Below are 15,888 nucleotides of genomic sequence, written 5' to 3' on the forward strand. Positions count from 1 at the left end.
CCGTGTCGCTGATTGGCCGCGGCCGGACTAATTAGCGACGCGGGATTTCCTAGAGGGACAGACGGGATAAGCAGATTATATAGTAGATGGTGTACTTGACTGGCTTTTCACCTTTCTCGGGTCCAGTGCTGCCTCTGCACCGCTGGTCCAGTCTTTGTTGATCACCTGCAGTGGTGATGTCACGTCTACAGCGCTTGTAACTGTTGTAGCCAATCATTGAGTCCAGGGCACACTGCTACTGTAGATAGCATGATTTGCTGTGCTCAGTGATTGGTTGCAGCGGTTTTGAGCACTGTAAATGTAACATAACTGCTACAGGTTATCAATAAAAACCGTTGGAGAGGTAGCACTGGACCCACAGATAGTGAGAGACAGCTGTTTGCCATTGTAAAGCTCGGCACGCCTATGTTATGGTGGAATTTGAAAAGGAACAACCCCTTTTAGAAATCCTGACTGGTGTCTTTCTCTCCTAGGGTGCATCAACCTGTTATGACGTCACTGTGGATTCCTCAGAAGTTACAGACTATTATTTTAATTTTTACCGACTCTGCAATTGAAACTCCCATTGGTCAGCTGGAATACGTTTCCCTTTCCCGTGGATACAGACCATGTGTCACCCCTTTGCCCCTTCCTTCCCCAGACTGCAGGCAGCCACGGGGTAATCCTACCTGTCACTGGATGTGCAACACTGGACCAAACCAAGTAGCACTGGATCCTAATGGGACCAAGTGGAAATCTTAAAGCATTCACACTGGAGACACAGGGAATTATCCCCAAGCAAGAAACATGGGATTTCTCTTATTGAAGGAGGAGGAAATGAATGGCTGAAGATGGGAGCAGATTCTTCTCCATCCTAATGATTCTCTGTATGTTTATTATTACCATTCTGTTACAAACCTTCCACCTAATCTTGACCATCCCAATCGAAGATACCAGGACAGCGTCATCAGTCCTTTGTACTGGAGCAATCTGGACGGTTAGATGCTGCCACCAAGCCCGAGGCTGCAAAAGCCGCAGCAAGTTACTGAAAACTGGAACAGACCTTGTGTCTTATTGTATTTTGTGTGATTTTTTTTCTCGTTTGTGTTTTGTATTTAATTCCCTAACCACAGAAGTGCACTTAATCTTAACAAGACAGTTGAGGACCAAAGTCCGCCCTTTTAAAGGGGCATCCAAAAAAAGCCTGATGGTGAGGCAGCACACCAAAGACTGAGCACCAAGCGTGCGTTTGCTGTCCAAAGAGATGCATTGGTGACTTTAAGAAGAAAAACTGGATCCCCTCCCCTTTTTAAAAAAAAAAACAACAATTTCCTCCTTATTAAAGATCCTGTAAATACTCCCCCCTTACATTAATTATAAGACACTAATCGCGTGTTAGCATTTTAACCCTTTTATTACACCTAAAGTAGTGGAAGGGGTAAAATGTGATCTTTTGACCTATGAGCTCAAAGCATTTTTAATATTTTTTTTTTTTAAATGTTTGATTTGTATTTATATTTCCCTTCCTTTGACAGCACTGTTCTCCCCCATCTCTACCCCATTCTGTGGGTCTGAAAAAAAAAAAAATATCCTGCAACGTATAAATACCACAATATAAATATATGAATAATGCTTTGTACTCTGACGGCTGTTGTGTGACTGTACAACCACAGAGACCACAGGCGCTAATGTATGTAATAATAAAGTGTTTTATTGTAACTGGTGAGCAAGTCACCATCAGAAAAATCTCCATTGCAGAAATGACAGTGCAACGACTGAGTGGACGCCGCCATCCACGGCCAGTACTGGTCCCCAGAGCGAAGTAAGAAAAAACCCAAACATCTATGCCTCCAGCTAGAATCTGGAAAATAGAAAAAGCATTGTCAGTAGTGGCATCATACCGCACGCTCATATGCAGCCATCAGATTATTATTATTAAAGTATTAAAAAACTGGAGTAAGTAAAGGGGGGGGCACGCACATACACCTATAAAATTAATTCTGCTGTAATACTCAATTTTTCCTGTGGTGGTGCTGCAGATGCATTAAAGACAGGCTATTTACCTGCAGGTATAAGGGTAATTTAAATAGGAGTAATCACTGGGTAAATGGTGTTTCTGTACATAACTGGTTCCTTTTAAGTACTAAAAGTTGGATTTCTCCACAATTATTGTTTATGTCCAAAAATCAACTTAAAGAGGTTGTCCACTACTCTGACAACACTTTTTTTAATCCGTATCTTTGCACCCCAGTAAAATAATACTTCTACTCCTCTCTGGTGCTGGCGCTGTTGCAGCACCATTTCGCCCGGGGCTTGCGTGACATTAAGTCACATGATCCCTTTGGACAAATCATTTACATCCGGAGAAAGTGAAAGCTACTGATGCTCTTTTATTTCCTCCAGATGTATGCGGTATGACAGAAGGCGCCGTTCCAGCAGTCTCTGCATTCACTCTCCCTGGACTTGTGTGACATTAAGTCATGTGATCCCTGTGGCCGCTGACTGGCTGGAGGCATCATGTGACTTAATGTCACACGAGTCCCGGGAAAGCGAATGCAGAGACTGCTGGAACGGCACCGGAAGCGAGTACAAGTGTTAATTTACTGGGGGCAAACATACAGATTCAGAAGGGGTTGTCGGAGGAGAGGACAATCCCTTTTAATAAGGAGTTCTTTCAGTAAAAAGGCATCGTCTATTGCAAATAACCTTAAAAAACACTCAGGCCCTGATTCATTAAGACTGACATCTCGTACGCCAGTTTTAATGATGGCTGTGAAGGAATGAGATGTGAATTCATTAAGACCCATGGCTCTTAATACATTTGGCACAATGACATGCGCCTTGCCAGAAATGTAACTCTGGCCAGAGACATCTCAGCTACATGTAGGGAGATTTTCTACATTTTTTTTATGTAATTGATGAAAGCCTTAGGAGAAACACTGATTTAATAAATTACTTTAAATGTTGGTTGATTAGGTAGCCCTTCCCATCCACAACAGGGTAAGTGTGCATTCACACTGTGTGAAAAGTCCTGAGTGTTGTCAGATACTTTATCATTCAGCACTCGGACCCAGAGATCAATGTACACATCCATGAATAATCACGGATCTGAGAATGAGATCTGGGAAACGCAGAGCATTTCCTATATGGATGCGATATTGAGGATCAAAATAACACGTAGTGGGTCTGTGTGCTGTCGGATAAAAAAAAAAAAAAAAAAAAATTGGGCAGTGAACCAACAGTCACATGGATGTGTGAATGCACGCTTACAAGCAGTGCTAGAAGGGCAAGAATACAGGAGAAAAAGCAATCCCTAACTCCATTGCTCAGATACTTTAAAGGGGTTGTGTCACAAGAGACATTTATGGCTTATCGAGATGTCTGATGGAAGCCGGTCCAGAATGGGGATCCCAACAGCAATGTATGAAGCAACCCAGTGACTGCACCTCCACATCTACACTTACTAATGGCCAATGCTAAACGGGGGATCCCTGTACTGGAGATGGAGCCAGGTCCTACCTCTGGGACTCACACCTATCAGGCACTTACAGTATTAGGCTAAGCAGGTTTTAAAATAGGCGGGGGTAAACACTGGCAGGGCTTCGTGCCCTGGCACAATAGGAGTATGGCTCCTGCGATCTGTCTAGGACTATGTCAAGGTACAATGTGGGGATATCGGGGAGACTTGAATGCTAGGTCACTACAGCGAGCCTGATCCAGCAACCCATTACCAGGTTTTTGCTACCTCATCTGAGAGCAGCATAATGTAGAGGCAGGGACCCTGATTCCAGGGATGTGTCACTTAGTTTACTGGTGCACTGGTTGTGACACAGAGTTTTTAGATGTAGCAGAGCTCAGAAAGCTGCCCCCACACCTCTCTATGAACATTTATATTGGCAGTAAACTGCTTCTACTTACCCCCGTGGTCACACATAAATTCCGACCCACAAGAGAAGAAACAAAACTCCGAATCCCATGAAGAGCGAGGCTACCAGGGAGATAAGGAGCTCCTTGTAAACATCCCTGGTGTATTTGGTGGACGTCACCTCGTAGCTTTATTAATCCATTAAGGAAGAGAAACTTCTGAAGATGACATTAAGATGCAGTGCTTTCCACAAAAAAGGTTCACTCCATGTAAATCCAGGCTTTTGGGGGAAACACATAGCTATCCGCCTATTAGCAGCTGCAGGTTATATTATACAGCACTGGAGCCTGGATCATATATCAGGACTGACAGTTCCCAATATATACTAATCCGGACTGATCCTGCAATCAGAATCGGACGTATTCACACTGACATTTTGGTAAAGTAGTAATCAGTCCTAAATTGTAAATGAATACATTTGGTACAGACATTTTCCCTATGGATTAACCCCTGGTATATCTGGCTGTGGCCCCAGAGACCTTTTTCATGTAGTTTGGTAGCAGATATTCCAATATCTTACAAAATCTCGTTCCACCATTCAGACAACCCCAGATGGCTTCTGCTTCTCTAAACCTCGGCATGTGATAATGGCGGCCATCTTTCCTAATTGGCTTTAGCACGCTCTGGACATAACATCCACTTAATCACTCCACTTTCCATGACCAAAACCTACAGATAAGGACACAGGAGCTCCCCGCTGACTGCCTCTGTGGTTCCCAATATGCTAATGTAAATGTGTAGGTACACGACTCCTGTAATTACAGACACTATTCAATGGGCCCGACTCCTCAAGACAGACGTTGTTCTGGCGCTCTTGCAGAGGAGATATGCTGGAATCAGACGCTCCTGATTCATGAAGAAAGGCACGTTTCTCCATGAATCTGGGGCATCAGATGGGTGGTGTGCGCCTCTGTGTACTACGCCAGGAATCTCACTCCTGTGAGGTACTGGCATCAGATTTCTGGCGTACATACTGCTACAGCTCATCCTGAATTAAAATCTGACGTCCCGCCCCAGCTACACACATTTTGGCGCAGCTGGGAGAAGCTGGTGTGAAGACACCAAAAGTCACCTAAATTTTGTGACTTTTCAAACATTTTACTCCAGAATTCAGCATGAAAGCTTCGATGACTTGGGCCCTATGTTTTGGATAAGTCAATGGCACATGATCCCCTTGTAATGGCACATGATCCCCACCACTGGTGCAGCACGAACTAGGCCGACACAAACACATAATGAATCTGTACACGGGGCACACAGCCGGCACAGATACTGTACCATTACTAGGACTTTACTAATTGGCACACACATCCTGACAGGCTGGAGGTGCACTAGGCAGCCTCCTTCAGACCACTGTATTTTGGGTCGGTGTGAGGAATGGACAGCCCCTGGATAGCACACTGACCAACACTAGGGATGAGCAGACCCATGGAAGTTGGGGTTCAACCAAACTTTAGTCCAACATTCAGTTCGGGTACCAGAACCGTACCCAATCTTGAACCCGAACCCCATGGAAATCAATGGTGACCCGAATTTTGGAGCTGGAAAATATCCCTCTCACTCCCGAACTGTAAAAGGGACTTCCAGGAGAAGTCCATGTTCGAAGTTCAGCACCGGACACTAACTTTACAGTTCAGGTTCGCTCATCTCTAACCAATACTTATCTATGTTCAAGTGCACACAAGCGGTTTTCCATACTGACTGGAAAAACAACAACAACAATTGCAGTATTCACTGTTCTAGTCCATTGCTACAGACCAGAACAGTGCATGAAATAGGAGGGAGATCTACACCCATCCACAGCCGCTGCGCATTTGAACATTTTTTGGGTGAAACTACCCAGTGAAGAAAAGCTACAGATTGTACCTAGGGATTTGCACAGGTAAAATGCAGCAGATTAAAGTACCAAGTCATGTAGATAAGGAACCTCTTCTTTATTTTGTATATTTTTTACTGCCAGAAATTGACTTGTAGTGAAAATTTTTAAACCTGAGCAATATTAAATTTCTGGGGCAAAAGAAGTTTTTGCTGCAGATTTTTTTTTCCCCCTCACTGAATTCAATGAAGAAATAGAAATTCAAAAGCTAAATCCTAGAGTCGCAGGGTTACCTTCATACCCCGAGCAAAAAAATACAGGAGAGTATAATGGCTTCTTAAAATAAAAACAAACACAGAATATTTCAACTTCAAAATATGTTGCATGTGAAGCAATTAATACCCATCTGACATTTATAACATATCCTGTGAATATGGTATAAATGTCTAGAGTGGAAAAATGCACCAGATACATAATATGGCAATATGAAATCACATTAGATGCCCGCTTGCTGATCTGGGTTGTTTTTTTCCCCTATAAGCCTTCGCTAACACTTGCGGCCGGCCAGTCCGTTAGTCTCTTCCGTTTTTAGGAACAGAAACAAAAGTCATGTTTATAATAGATCCTTAACATTACCTTTGTAAGCGGAAGCAGAGAAGCCCCGCTGACTATTATGGGGTCGGTCCGGGTTCCGTTATGTCAGTTTTTTAGATCAGAGGATAAAGCAGAACTTTTTTTGCATTCCAAACATATCCACATGATAATAGTCTGTGGAGTCCTCCGCTCCAGTTTGCAGTTATGCAATGGATCCTCTTATCTGTTCCTAAAAACAAAACTTCCCTGAATGCAGGTGTGAACGTGGCCTTAAAAAACAAGTAATACCAGATATATTCCATTTACATTTCATGACCTTATAGCAAAATGCTGTCACATGCTGAGCCCCCTGTATTGTACCAGAGACTTTCCCACATCGCTACACTTTTTGACTTCCTTTGGAAGATAAAACAAGGACGACAATATCTGTCCGCAGTAAAAGGATACACGAAGAACCATGCCGTGAAAAACATGCCAATGGCCAGAAGCACGACTGTAAGGTGCGGGAACACGGCCGGATTCACCGGACTTGTATATCTGCTCATTGCTTCCAGCTCCTGGGGAGAAAAAGATAAGAACGTGATGAGACCAAGTAAATAAGAGATGAACAGCAGCATTACATTGCCCAGTGCTGACGTACCCACTGCGATGGGTCACGTGCAGCTAATAACGGCGGCTGGACAATTACACTGGTTCATACTCATAAGGCACATGCAATAAATGGATTTATCCATAATGGACATTTATCACTGGCACACAGGAGCCCCCAATTCACAACCAAGGGGACACCAAGTCTGAATGGAGACGTGGTCGGACATCCTCCCTGCCGCACCAATTGCATACTATGGAAAGTAGAGAAGCATCACTATATATCTGTCACCACTTTCCCTTAAAGGGTTATTTATTAAGAGAAAAAAGAAGTATTCTCCTATTCGAAGGAAAGCTGATAACTTTCTGGCTGCTAGCGGTCCAACCAACAAGAACAGACTCTACAGCCCGGCTCCAAATGGAACGAGGGTGCACATGCTCAGTTTTCAGTCCATTCATTGTCAATGGGACTGTCAGAAATAACTGAGCACAGCACTCTGCTTTCTCCAGCAATCCAATAGACAATGAATAAAGAGAAGTGGAACATGAGCACCCTTGCTCCATTCAGAACGGGGCTGCAGCGTCCTGATGTTCGGGTCACTGGGGGTTCCAGTGATAATCTCCATCAAGTACCCCCCCATCCTTTGGTTAGGGGATAACTTGTTATTGGGATTATGCCTTTAATAGACATAACAGTAAAGGGGATAGGGACACTTAATAACAGGCCTGTTTTAGGAAAAACTTGTATTACCCATAGGGTCACCAAGTTGGAGCAAGTTTTCTTGGAACTCTTCATTGTGCTGCTCTTGTTATTCATCCTTGAAATCTCCTACTAAAGGATTGGCTCAAGTTTGTAAAATTTGAAAGTGCCTGTAAAAACTAGGATTTTTAACTTTATAGTTTAGATTTTGTGGCCTAAGTTGCCGGTTACCTTGGAAAGGAGTGAGCAGACTATGCCTTACAGCCTGCCCGTGATGCTCTGAAGCTGGCCGGATCACTGGATCTGTCCAGCCTCAGTGCCTGAGCTGTATAGGCAAAGCCGTCTCTGCCAGAAGCCTGGGAAAGCGATCAGTTTGGATCAGCAGTGCGATCGACCTGAACTGTCAGTCTTCAGGAGCACAAAGTAAGAAGCCAGGGGCTGGGAAAGGCATGCTCCTGAAGATGCAATGAGCCAAAACCGCTTTAGAATTGACAACTGGGTGTTAACATTTGGGGACATGTCCCTATATAATTTGTCACTGTTCAATTTAGATTTGGCAGGATCACACCTCTTTTATATGTGGGAATGGTAACACACAGTTAGGCCTCATTTAGATTTCTGAGTCACATAAGCGCTCTGTGTTTTTCATGGATACAACACATACTCATGATAGTCCACAGCAGGGCTGTGGAGTCAGAGTTGGTGTCCATTTTGGTGGAGTTAGAATAAAATGGACCGACTCCGAAAATATACACTGCTCAAAAAAATAAAGGGAACACTCAAATAACCCATCCTAGATCTGAATGAATGAAATATTCTCATTGAATACTTTGTTCTGTACAAAGTTGAATGTGCTGACAACAAAATCACACAAAAATCATCAATGGAAATCAAATTTATTAACCAATGGAGGCCTGGATTTGGAGTCACCCCCAAAATTAAAGTGGAAAAACACACTACAGGCTGATCCAACTTTGATGTAATGTCCTTAAAACAAGTCAAAATGAGGCTCAATATTGTATGTGGCCTCCACGGGCCTGTATGACCTCCCTACAACGCCTGGGCATGCTCCTGATGAGGTTGCGGATGGTCTCCTGTGGGATCTCCTCCCAGACCTGGACCAAAGCATCCACCAACTCCTGGACAGTCTGTGGTGCAACGTGACGTTGGTGGATGGAGCGAGACATGATGTCCCAGATGTGCTCAATCGGATTCAGGTCTGGGGAACGGGCGGGCCAGTCCACAGCTTCAATGCATTCATCTTGCAGGAACTGCTGACACACTCCAGCCACAAACCGGTCATGCTGAAGGATGTTGCAGGCAGCAGATCGCTCTCCACGGCGTCTCCAGACTCTGTCACGTGCTCAGTGTGAACCTGCTTTCATCTGTGAAGAGCACAGGGTGCCAGTGGCGACTTTGCCAATCCTGGTGTTCTGTGGCAAATGCCAAGTGTCCTGCACGGTGTAGGGCTGTGAGCACAACCCCCATCTGTGGACGTCGGCCCTCATACCACCCTCATGGAGTCAGTTTCTAACCGTTTGTGCAGACACATGCACATTTGTGGCCAGCTGGAGGTCATTTTGCAGGGCTCTGGCAGTGCTCCTCCTGTTCCTCCTTGGACAAAGGCGGAGGTAGCGGTCCTGCTGCTGGGTTGTTGCCCTCCTACGGCCCCCTCCACGTCTCTTGGTGTACTGGCCTGTCTCCTGGTAGCACCTCCAGCCTCTGGACACTACGCTGACAGACACAGCAAACCTTCTTGCCACAGCTCGCATTGATGTGCCATCCTGGATGAGCTGCACTACCTGAGCAACTTCTGTGGGTTGTAGAGTCCATCTCATGCTACCACGAGTGTGAAAACACAGCCAACATTCAAAAGTGACCAAAATATCAGCCAGAAAGCATTGGTACTGAGATGTGGTCTGTGGTCCCCACCTGCAGAACCACTCCTTTATTGAGAGTGTCTTGATAATTGTCAATAATTTCCATCTAATGTCTATTCTATTTGCACAACAGCATGTGAAATTGATTGTCAGTGTTGCTTCCTAAGTGGACAGTTTGATTTCACAGAAGTTTGATTTACATCGAGTTATATTCTGTTGTTTAAGTGTTCCCTTTATTTTTTTGAGCAGTGTATAATAAATTGGGTACAATAGTTCAATGCAGTTTGTGGGGAATATTTTTTCATAAGAATTTGGGAACGTTATGAAATGTCCTATAAATGTCTGTCCTATTCCTGTTCTAAGGGTCTAGACTTTTAGCTGAGATAAATCTGTGTTGCAGGTTATGTACATAATAAGTAGTGAAGCTCCTCCTCTACAGATAAGGGGGGAGGAAAACAAACACTTGGAAAGAATGCCTGCACTCATCTCTGAACTGCTGGAGTGAACAGGAAAGCAGGATTAAGAACAAAAAAAGAACAGGTTCTTGCTATTATAACGGACAATGCTTCAAACATGATAAGTTCAATTAAACTGATGAATGAGAATAATGAAGGTGAACAGCAGCTAGAAGAACATTTCAGATTCAGTATGTTGGAGATGGAAGGCCACAGTCCTGTTCCCATAACGGAGGAACAAACAGATATTACTACAGGAGAACAGCAAAATGATTCTTTACAATTAGATGATCTTGTTGAAGCTGCTTCACACCTCTTTCCTATTCATCACATGCGCTGTGTTGTGCACACATGGTTATTGCCGCCAGAACCCCTAAAATTGATTCCATCTTGAAGAGACGTGCTGGGAAAGGGGCAATTGTCGATCAAGCCACTCGGTGGGGCAGCACTTATTTAATGATTGAGCGATTGCTTGCACTAAAACCGTTTCTTATAGATATGGCGAACCCTCAGGTAACCTTAAATGAAGGTCAATGGACACAGGTGGCTGAATTGAAGGAATTGCTTAATCACCCCCTGAGGATTTAACTCCTGGCATTTTCATAAGAAAGTGGAAGAACTTGCTATTTTGCCTGTCCCAAAGAGGAGGTTTAATCGCAGATGGCATTTCTGTTTCAATGAAACAGAGAGAGACACAGCTATTGGAAAATAAAATTTTTATGGCAGCTGTTTATGTGGACCCAAGTCATCGTATACTGCTTGATGATCAACAGCTTACTAAAGGAAAAGAAGCTCTGACTGAGGTAGCAGTTAGGATGAGCGGCCTACAGGAGGACTGCCAGGCGCAAGAGGACTTGGGTCCTGACAGTGCTACTGCTGCCATATCTTCATCCTCATCAGATGAGTTTGACTTTGACATGTATTTGGATGACATGGAGCAGGCAAAGCGTTGCCGCAAGGAAAAAGATTTCACTCCGTCTCCTATAGCAAGCAGATTGACCATATTTCAGCAAAATGTTTCACTTGCTCTCAAAGAAATAGAAAAATTCAACCGTTCATCAAAACTGACTGTGCATGAGGCAATTCCTTTATACCCGGAAATTGTTAGAGATGTTGCCCATGTGGTTACGGCTTTGCCTCCAACCCAAGTTAGTGTAGAGAGCTTGTTCTCTAGCCTTAAAATTATTAGGTCAGGTCATCATCTATGAAGGAGAATCTGATGGAGGCAATTCTATTTCTTAGAACAAATTCATAGACTGCAGAAATGTTATTTAGTCTGTGTGCCCACGATGCGTTTTTAATGCGTTTCTGCAGCGTTTTTGCAGCTGCGGAAACGCATTAAAAACGCATGGTAGAAGGGCAGCAATGTTCCCCAATGATAATCCGCATGTGCTGTGCACATGCTGCGGAAATTTCCGCTGCGGATTATCATTGCGGAAAAAAACGCAGCACTACCAATTATTTTGCGGAAGAGCTGAGTCTTCGCCGCCATTGACTTGCATTAGACCGCATGGATTAAGCATCACTGTATATGTAGATGCGTAATCCAAGCGTTCTAATCTGCGGATGGTACCCGGGTGGAGAGGAGAGTCTCATCCACACCCAGGTACCATTAAAAAATCTGTAAAAAAAGAATAAAATAAAAAATAAATGTATACTTACCTTCTGGCGGCCCGCGCTGCGCTCCTACTTGCTTCCCGGCACTTTGCAGTGGATTGAAGGACCTGCGCTGACGTCAGAGTCATGTGACGGGTCACGCGAAGCTGACGTCGGCAGGTCTTTCAATCCACTGCTGCCGGGACCGAGCGAAGCAAGACAGCGGGGGCCATCGCAGGGTAAGTATACATTTATTTTTTTATTTTTAACCACTCTCTCGGGTCACACTATATAAATCCATGCAGTTTGCATGGATTTATATAGTGTGACCTAGTTGTCACAAGCACTCTCCAAGTGATGCTAATCGCTTGGAAAGCGCTTGTCAATCCGCATGCGGAAATGTCAGTGAGTAACGCTCCATTTCCGCATGTCCCTGGCAGGAAAACGCATGTACAATCTGCACGTACAATCCACATGCGCTTTTTTCTGCCAGGGAGATGCAGAAACGCTGAGGAAAAAATCCTGAGCATTTCTGCATCGTGGGCACATAGCCTTAGTATATTTTTGTTGAACACTGTTTTTTGCCACTTACATCATTTATTACATAGTGTTATATATATATAAAATCGATATTACATATTTACAATTTATTACAGTTTTTTGTGTTCTAAAGTTGTATTCCAATAAATATATATTATGTTCTATCTAAATATCTTGATTATTGTATCACAAAAATGATTAAATGTCTGATGTTCACGTTGTACTACAATAAATTTTTCACTTAAATATAAGCAATATATGTGGGAGTCGTGGAGTCGGTGTAAGGGAAATTGAGGAGTCGGAGTCGCAGGTTTGGCTTACCGACTCCACAGCCCTGCTTATAAATTTCTACATGGTCTCAGGAATACTTCCAGAAATCATTGTCTGAACACAGTTCAACCACAAATGCAAGTTAAAGGGAACCTGTAATGTCAACAAACGCTATTTAGAGATTAATTTGAAGGTCAATAGCGTTACAATGCTGTCCGGCCACCATACAGAAAGCGAGGCTATCGGGAGGAAATTAAAGGGGTATTCCAATCTCCAAGATCCTATCCCAATATATAGTAGGTATAATAATAATATTAGCAAATACATCCAATTAGAAATGTAGTATAGTTCTTCTGATTTGCTATGTCTCTTTCCTCATGTGCAGGGCCTTACGTATCCATGGTTAAGACCACTGATATAGTGACAATTAGCTGGTTGCTAGTGGTTATAACCATGGATATCTAAGGTCCTGCAATGTCTGCTCGGGCTGTGGAGTCTGTGTCGGTATAAAATGAACCAACTCCTAAAAATATAAAATACATTGGGTACAGTAGTACAATGCAGGATGTGCTCTAACTGTTTTCATAAGAATTTGGGAAAGTTCTGAAATGTCCTATAAATGTCTGTTCTGCTCCTGATCTAAGGGTCTAGACTTTTAGTTGAGATGAATCTGTGCTGCACTTTATGTACATGCTCAGTAGTGAGGCCGGGCTGTGGAGTCAGGAGTCAGGGAGACTGAGGAGTCGGGAGGTTTGGCATAACGACTCTGCAGCCGTGGCATAGCCTGCACAAGAGGAAAGAGACATAGCGAATCAGAAGAACTATACTACAATTCTAATTGGAGGTATTTGCTAATATTATTACACCTACTACATACACTCCCTGACAGAAGTTATGTCGCTTATCCATGTTATGTAAATAAAAGCTTATAACCTGACGTTAAATTCATCAATTGGTTTTATAAATTACTCTTTTGGAAGCTGAAACCCTCCCAAATTTGGTTTCGGTTAAGAAAATAAATTGGCATCAATGCTGAAATATTGTTCATTTAATGAACACAGAATGGTCAGATTTTGGCAAGACAAAAGTTTTGCCGCCCACAGAAAGTAATGTGATATTCAAACAAATAATTATCTTAAAATACAAATATATGTGGCATAACATTGGTGAATGGAGTTGTGGTGCTATTAGAGTCATATTTTGTGTGACTTCCATGAGCTTGAAGGACTGCATCCATGCGGTTCAACAATGATTCATACAATTTATTAATGAAGTCATCAGGAATAGCAAAGAATGCAGTCTTACATGCCTCCCAGAGGTCATCTAGATTCTTTGGTTTTGTCTTCCAAGCTTCCTCTTTCATCCTACCCCAAACATGCTCAATGATGTTCATGTCTGGTGACTGGGCTGGACAGTCCTTGAGCACCTTCATCTTTTTTGCCTGGAGGACCTTTGTTCTAGAGATGGATGTATGAGATGGAGCACCATCCTGCTGCAGAATTTGACCCCTTTTATGATTTGGAATGTAAGAGGTAGCTAATACTTCTTGATATTTTAGGCTATCGATATTGCCTTCCACCTTGCAAATGTTTCACACACTCCCATACTGAATGTAACCCCAGACCATGATCTTTCCACCACCAAATTTAACTGTTTTCTGAGTGTATTTTGGATCCATATGGGCTCCAGTAGGTCTCCTGCAGTATTTGCGGCGGCTGTGGTGTAATTCTACTGAAGATTCATCAGAGAAATCCACCTTCTGCCACTTTTCCAGCGTCCATCTGTTTAGCAGGCTGTGGGACTTTGCAAATGCCTTTTTTTAGTGCTGGCTTCTGGGCACCGATTCGACCATGGAGGCCATTTCGAGACAGAATCCTACAAACTGTTCTAGTTGACACAGGGACTTGAGGTGACCAGGCCGGTTGGAGCTCTGCTGCAGTGGAAGAGGGACTTGCTTTGGATTTTCTAACCAACAAACGTTTCTCCTGAGCAGTTGTCTTGCCAGATCTGGGCTTGTTAAACACATCTCCAGTCTCTTCAAATCTTTTTTTAACTCTTTGTACTTGATGCTGTGATACATTAAAGGTGCCAGCCACCTCTGCAGTGGATCTGGTCTTCAGCCTCTTGATAATCAAGGCTTTGGTCGCAGGGTGGATTTTTGGCATGTTGTCAGAGCTCAAGTTGCAGTTCAAGTGAAGGCCTGGGGTGCTGGGTTTCTTTTTACACACACCCACTAATTAACCGATCATTTACAGAGCACTGGTGAGGATGTAAACTAGGATTGGGTGCATTATATGACCAGGCGACAAAACTTTTGTCTTGCCAAAATCTGACCATTCTGTGTTCATTAAATAATCAATATTTCAGCATTGATGCCAATTTATTTTCTTAACCTAAACCAAATTTGGGAGGGTTTCAGCTTTCAAAAGAGTAATTTATAAAACCAATGGATGAATTTAACGTCAGGTTATAAGCTTTTATTTACATAACATGGATAAGCGACAAAACTTCTGTCAGGAGTGTGTATTGGGATAGAATCTTGGAGATGGGAATACCCCTTTCACTTTATTTCTCCAGGGAGCTTCTGACTTTCCGTGGTAGAGGCACGGCTTCAGTCACAGCTCAGTATGCAGTGAGACGCAGCTGTGCCCACCCTGGCAGTTTGATTGACAGCTCACTGTGCAGTGTCAGCCATCAATGGACATTCACCTTCTGATCGGTTCTACTGTGAATAAGATCAGTGCGTTGTGGTTTTCTTTATATTTTACAGTGTCCGGACTTAAGACAGTAAGGTGGGAACGTCGTGATACTGCGCGGATTTTCTAATACATTTTTTTTGCATATGATGTTTTTCTTTAAAGCAAGGATCAGTAGAGATATAAGCGCGGCCCATATAGCATCTCCGCTCAGACATGTCACACGATGTCCCCCTCTGAGCATCCTCTATAGTGGGGTCTGCCCTGCCCACCCCCTGAGTCCTGTGCTCGCACAGCTGCATCTTGTTACAATGCATCAGCCATCACCAGTCAGGGTTGTGCAGCAGATGCAGTGGAGAGGACTGACACACTGTCACAAAGCTCAGCTGTGAGGAGGGTCGGCTCTGTCACACTGCTATGAAGACAAGCCGTTTCCCCTCACTGACAGCAGAGGGCAGGATCAGCTTCCAGAATTTATTATTATGAAAGGATTGAGGATGGTTTAAATTGCAAAATCCTTTCACATGTAAAAGAAATAGGACGTGATAATACGTCAGTGCTATATAACTGGCAAGTCTGTCACAAGCCTCAGCCATCCACCACATAATGGCCAGCAATACCGGCACCGCCTCAGCTCGTCACTAACATGACCCCGCCGCTGCGGACATATTCTCACCATTTCTTCGGTGACAGCGCTCCCGGTTCCGCCACGTCTCTTACAATCAAAACGGGGTCAGAGGGCACAGCATGGAACTATGGGAGCGGAAATACGTCACCTCAAGAACACGTGAAAGAAAGTCCCAATCAGTGAAGCCTTGCCAAAGCGCGGCCAATCAGTGCGAGGTGCAT

The 15,888-nt window shown here is 43.6% G+C and overlaps 2 protein-coding genes across 4 annotated transcripts in view; one reads left to right on the forward strand and one right to left on the reverse strand.

The window, feature by feature from the left end:
• Nucleotides 1–1,698, forward strand: part of MYRF (myelin regulatory factor) — a 167,243-nt gene extending 165,545 nt beyond the window's left edge. For all 3 annotated transcript variants that reach the window (XM_073657980.1, XM_073657981.1, XM_073657982.1), the window contains one exon: nt 474–1,698. In XM_073657980.1, coding sequence (XP_073514081.1) covers nt 474–557 — 84 coding nt within the window. In that variant the 3' untranslated portion in view covers nt 558–1,698. The remainder of the gene's footprint in view (nt 1–473) is intronic.
• Nucleotides 1,671–15,848, reverse strand: TMEM258 (transmembrane protein 258). The gene is made up of 4 exons (XM_073657990.1): nt 15,716–15,848; nt 6,762–6,871; nt 3,898–4,032; nt 1,671–1,840 (listed from the first exon to the last, which is right to left on the reverse strand). Exons 1-3 carry the CDS (start codon nt 15,716–15,718, stop codon nt 3,906–3,908), a joined length of 240 nt encoding a protein of 79 aa, XP_073514091.1. The 5' UTR covers nt 15,719–15,848; the 3' UTR covers nt 1,671–1,840; nt 3,898–3,905.
• Between the last annotated feature and the right edge of the window lie 40 nt (nt 15,849–15,888).

Source organism: Phyllobates terribilis, unplaced genomic scaffold (assembly GCF_046119375.1).
Source record: "Phyllobates terribilis strain yellow unplaced genomic scaffold, ASM4611937v1 Scaffold_13__5_contigs__length_258822181, whole genome shotgun sequence".
In the NCBI taxonomy this organism is placed as follows: Eukaryota; Metazoa; Chordata; class Amphibia; order Anura; family Dendrobatidae; genus Phyllobates; species Phyllobates terribilis.

Excerpts from the sequence above, each read along its gene's own strand:
- TMEM258 (XM_073657990.1), bottom strand. Across the intron at positions 4,033-6,761 it reads TTCACGGCATGGTTCTTCGT|CTACGAGGTGACGTCCACCA; the intron begins GTATCCTTTTAC and ends GGATTAATAAAG.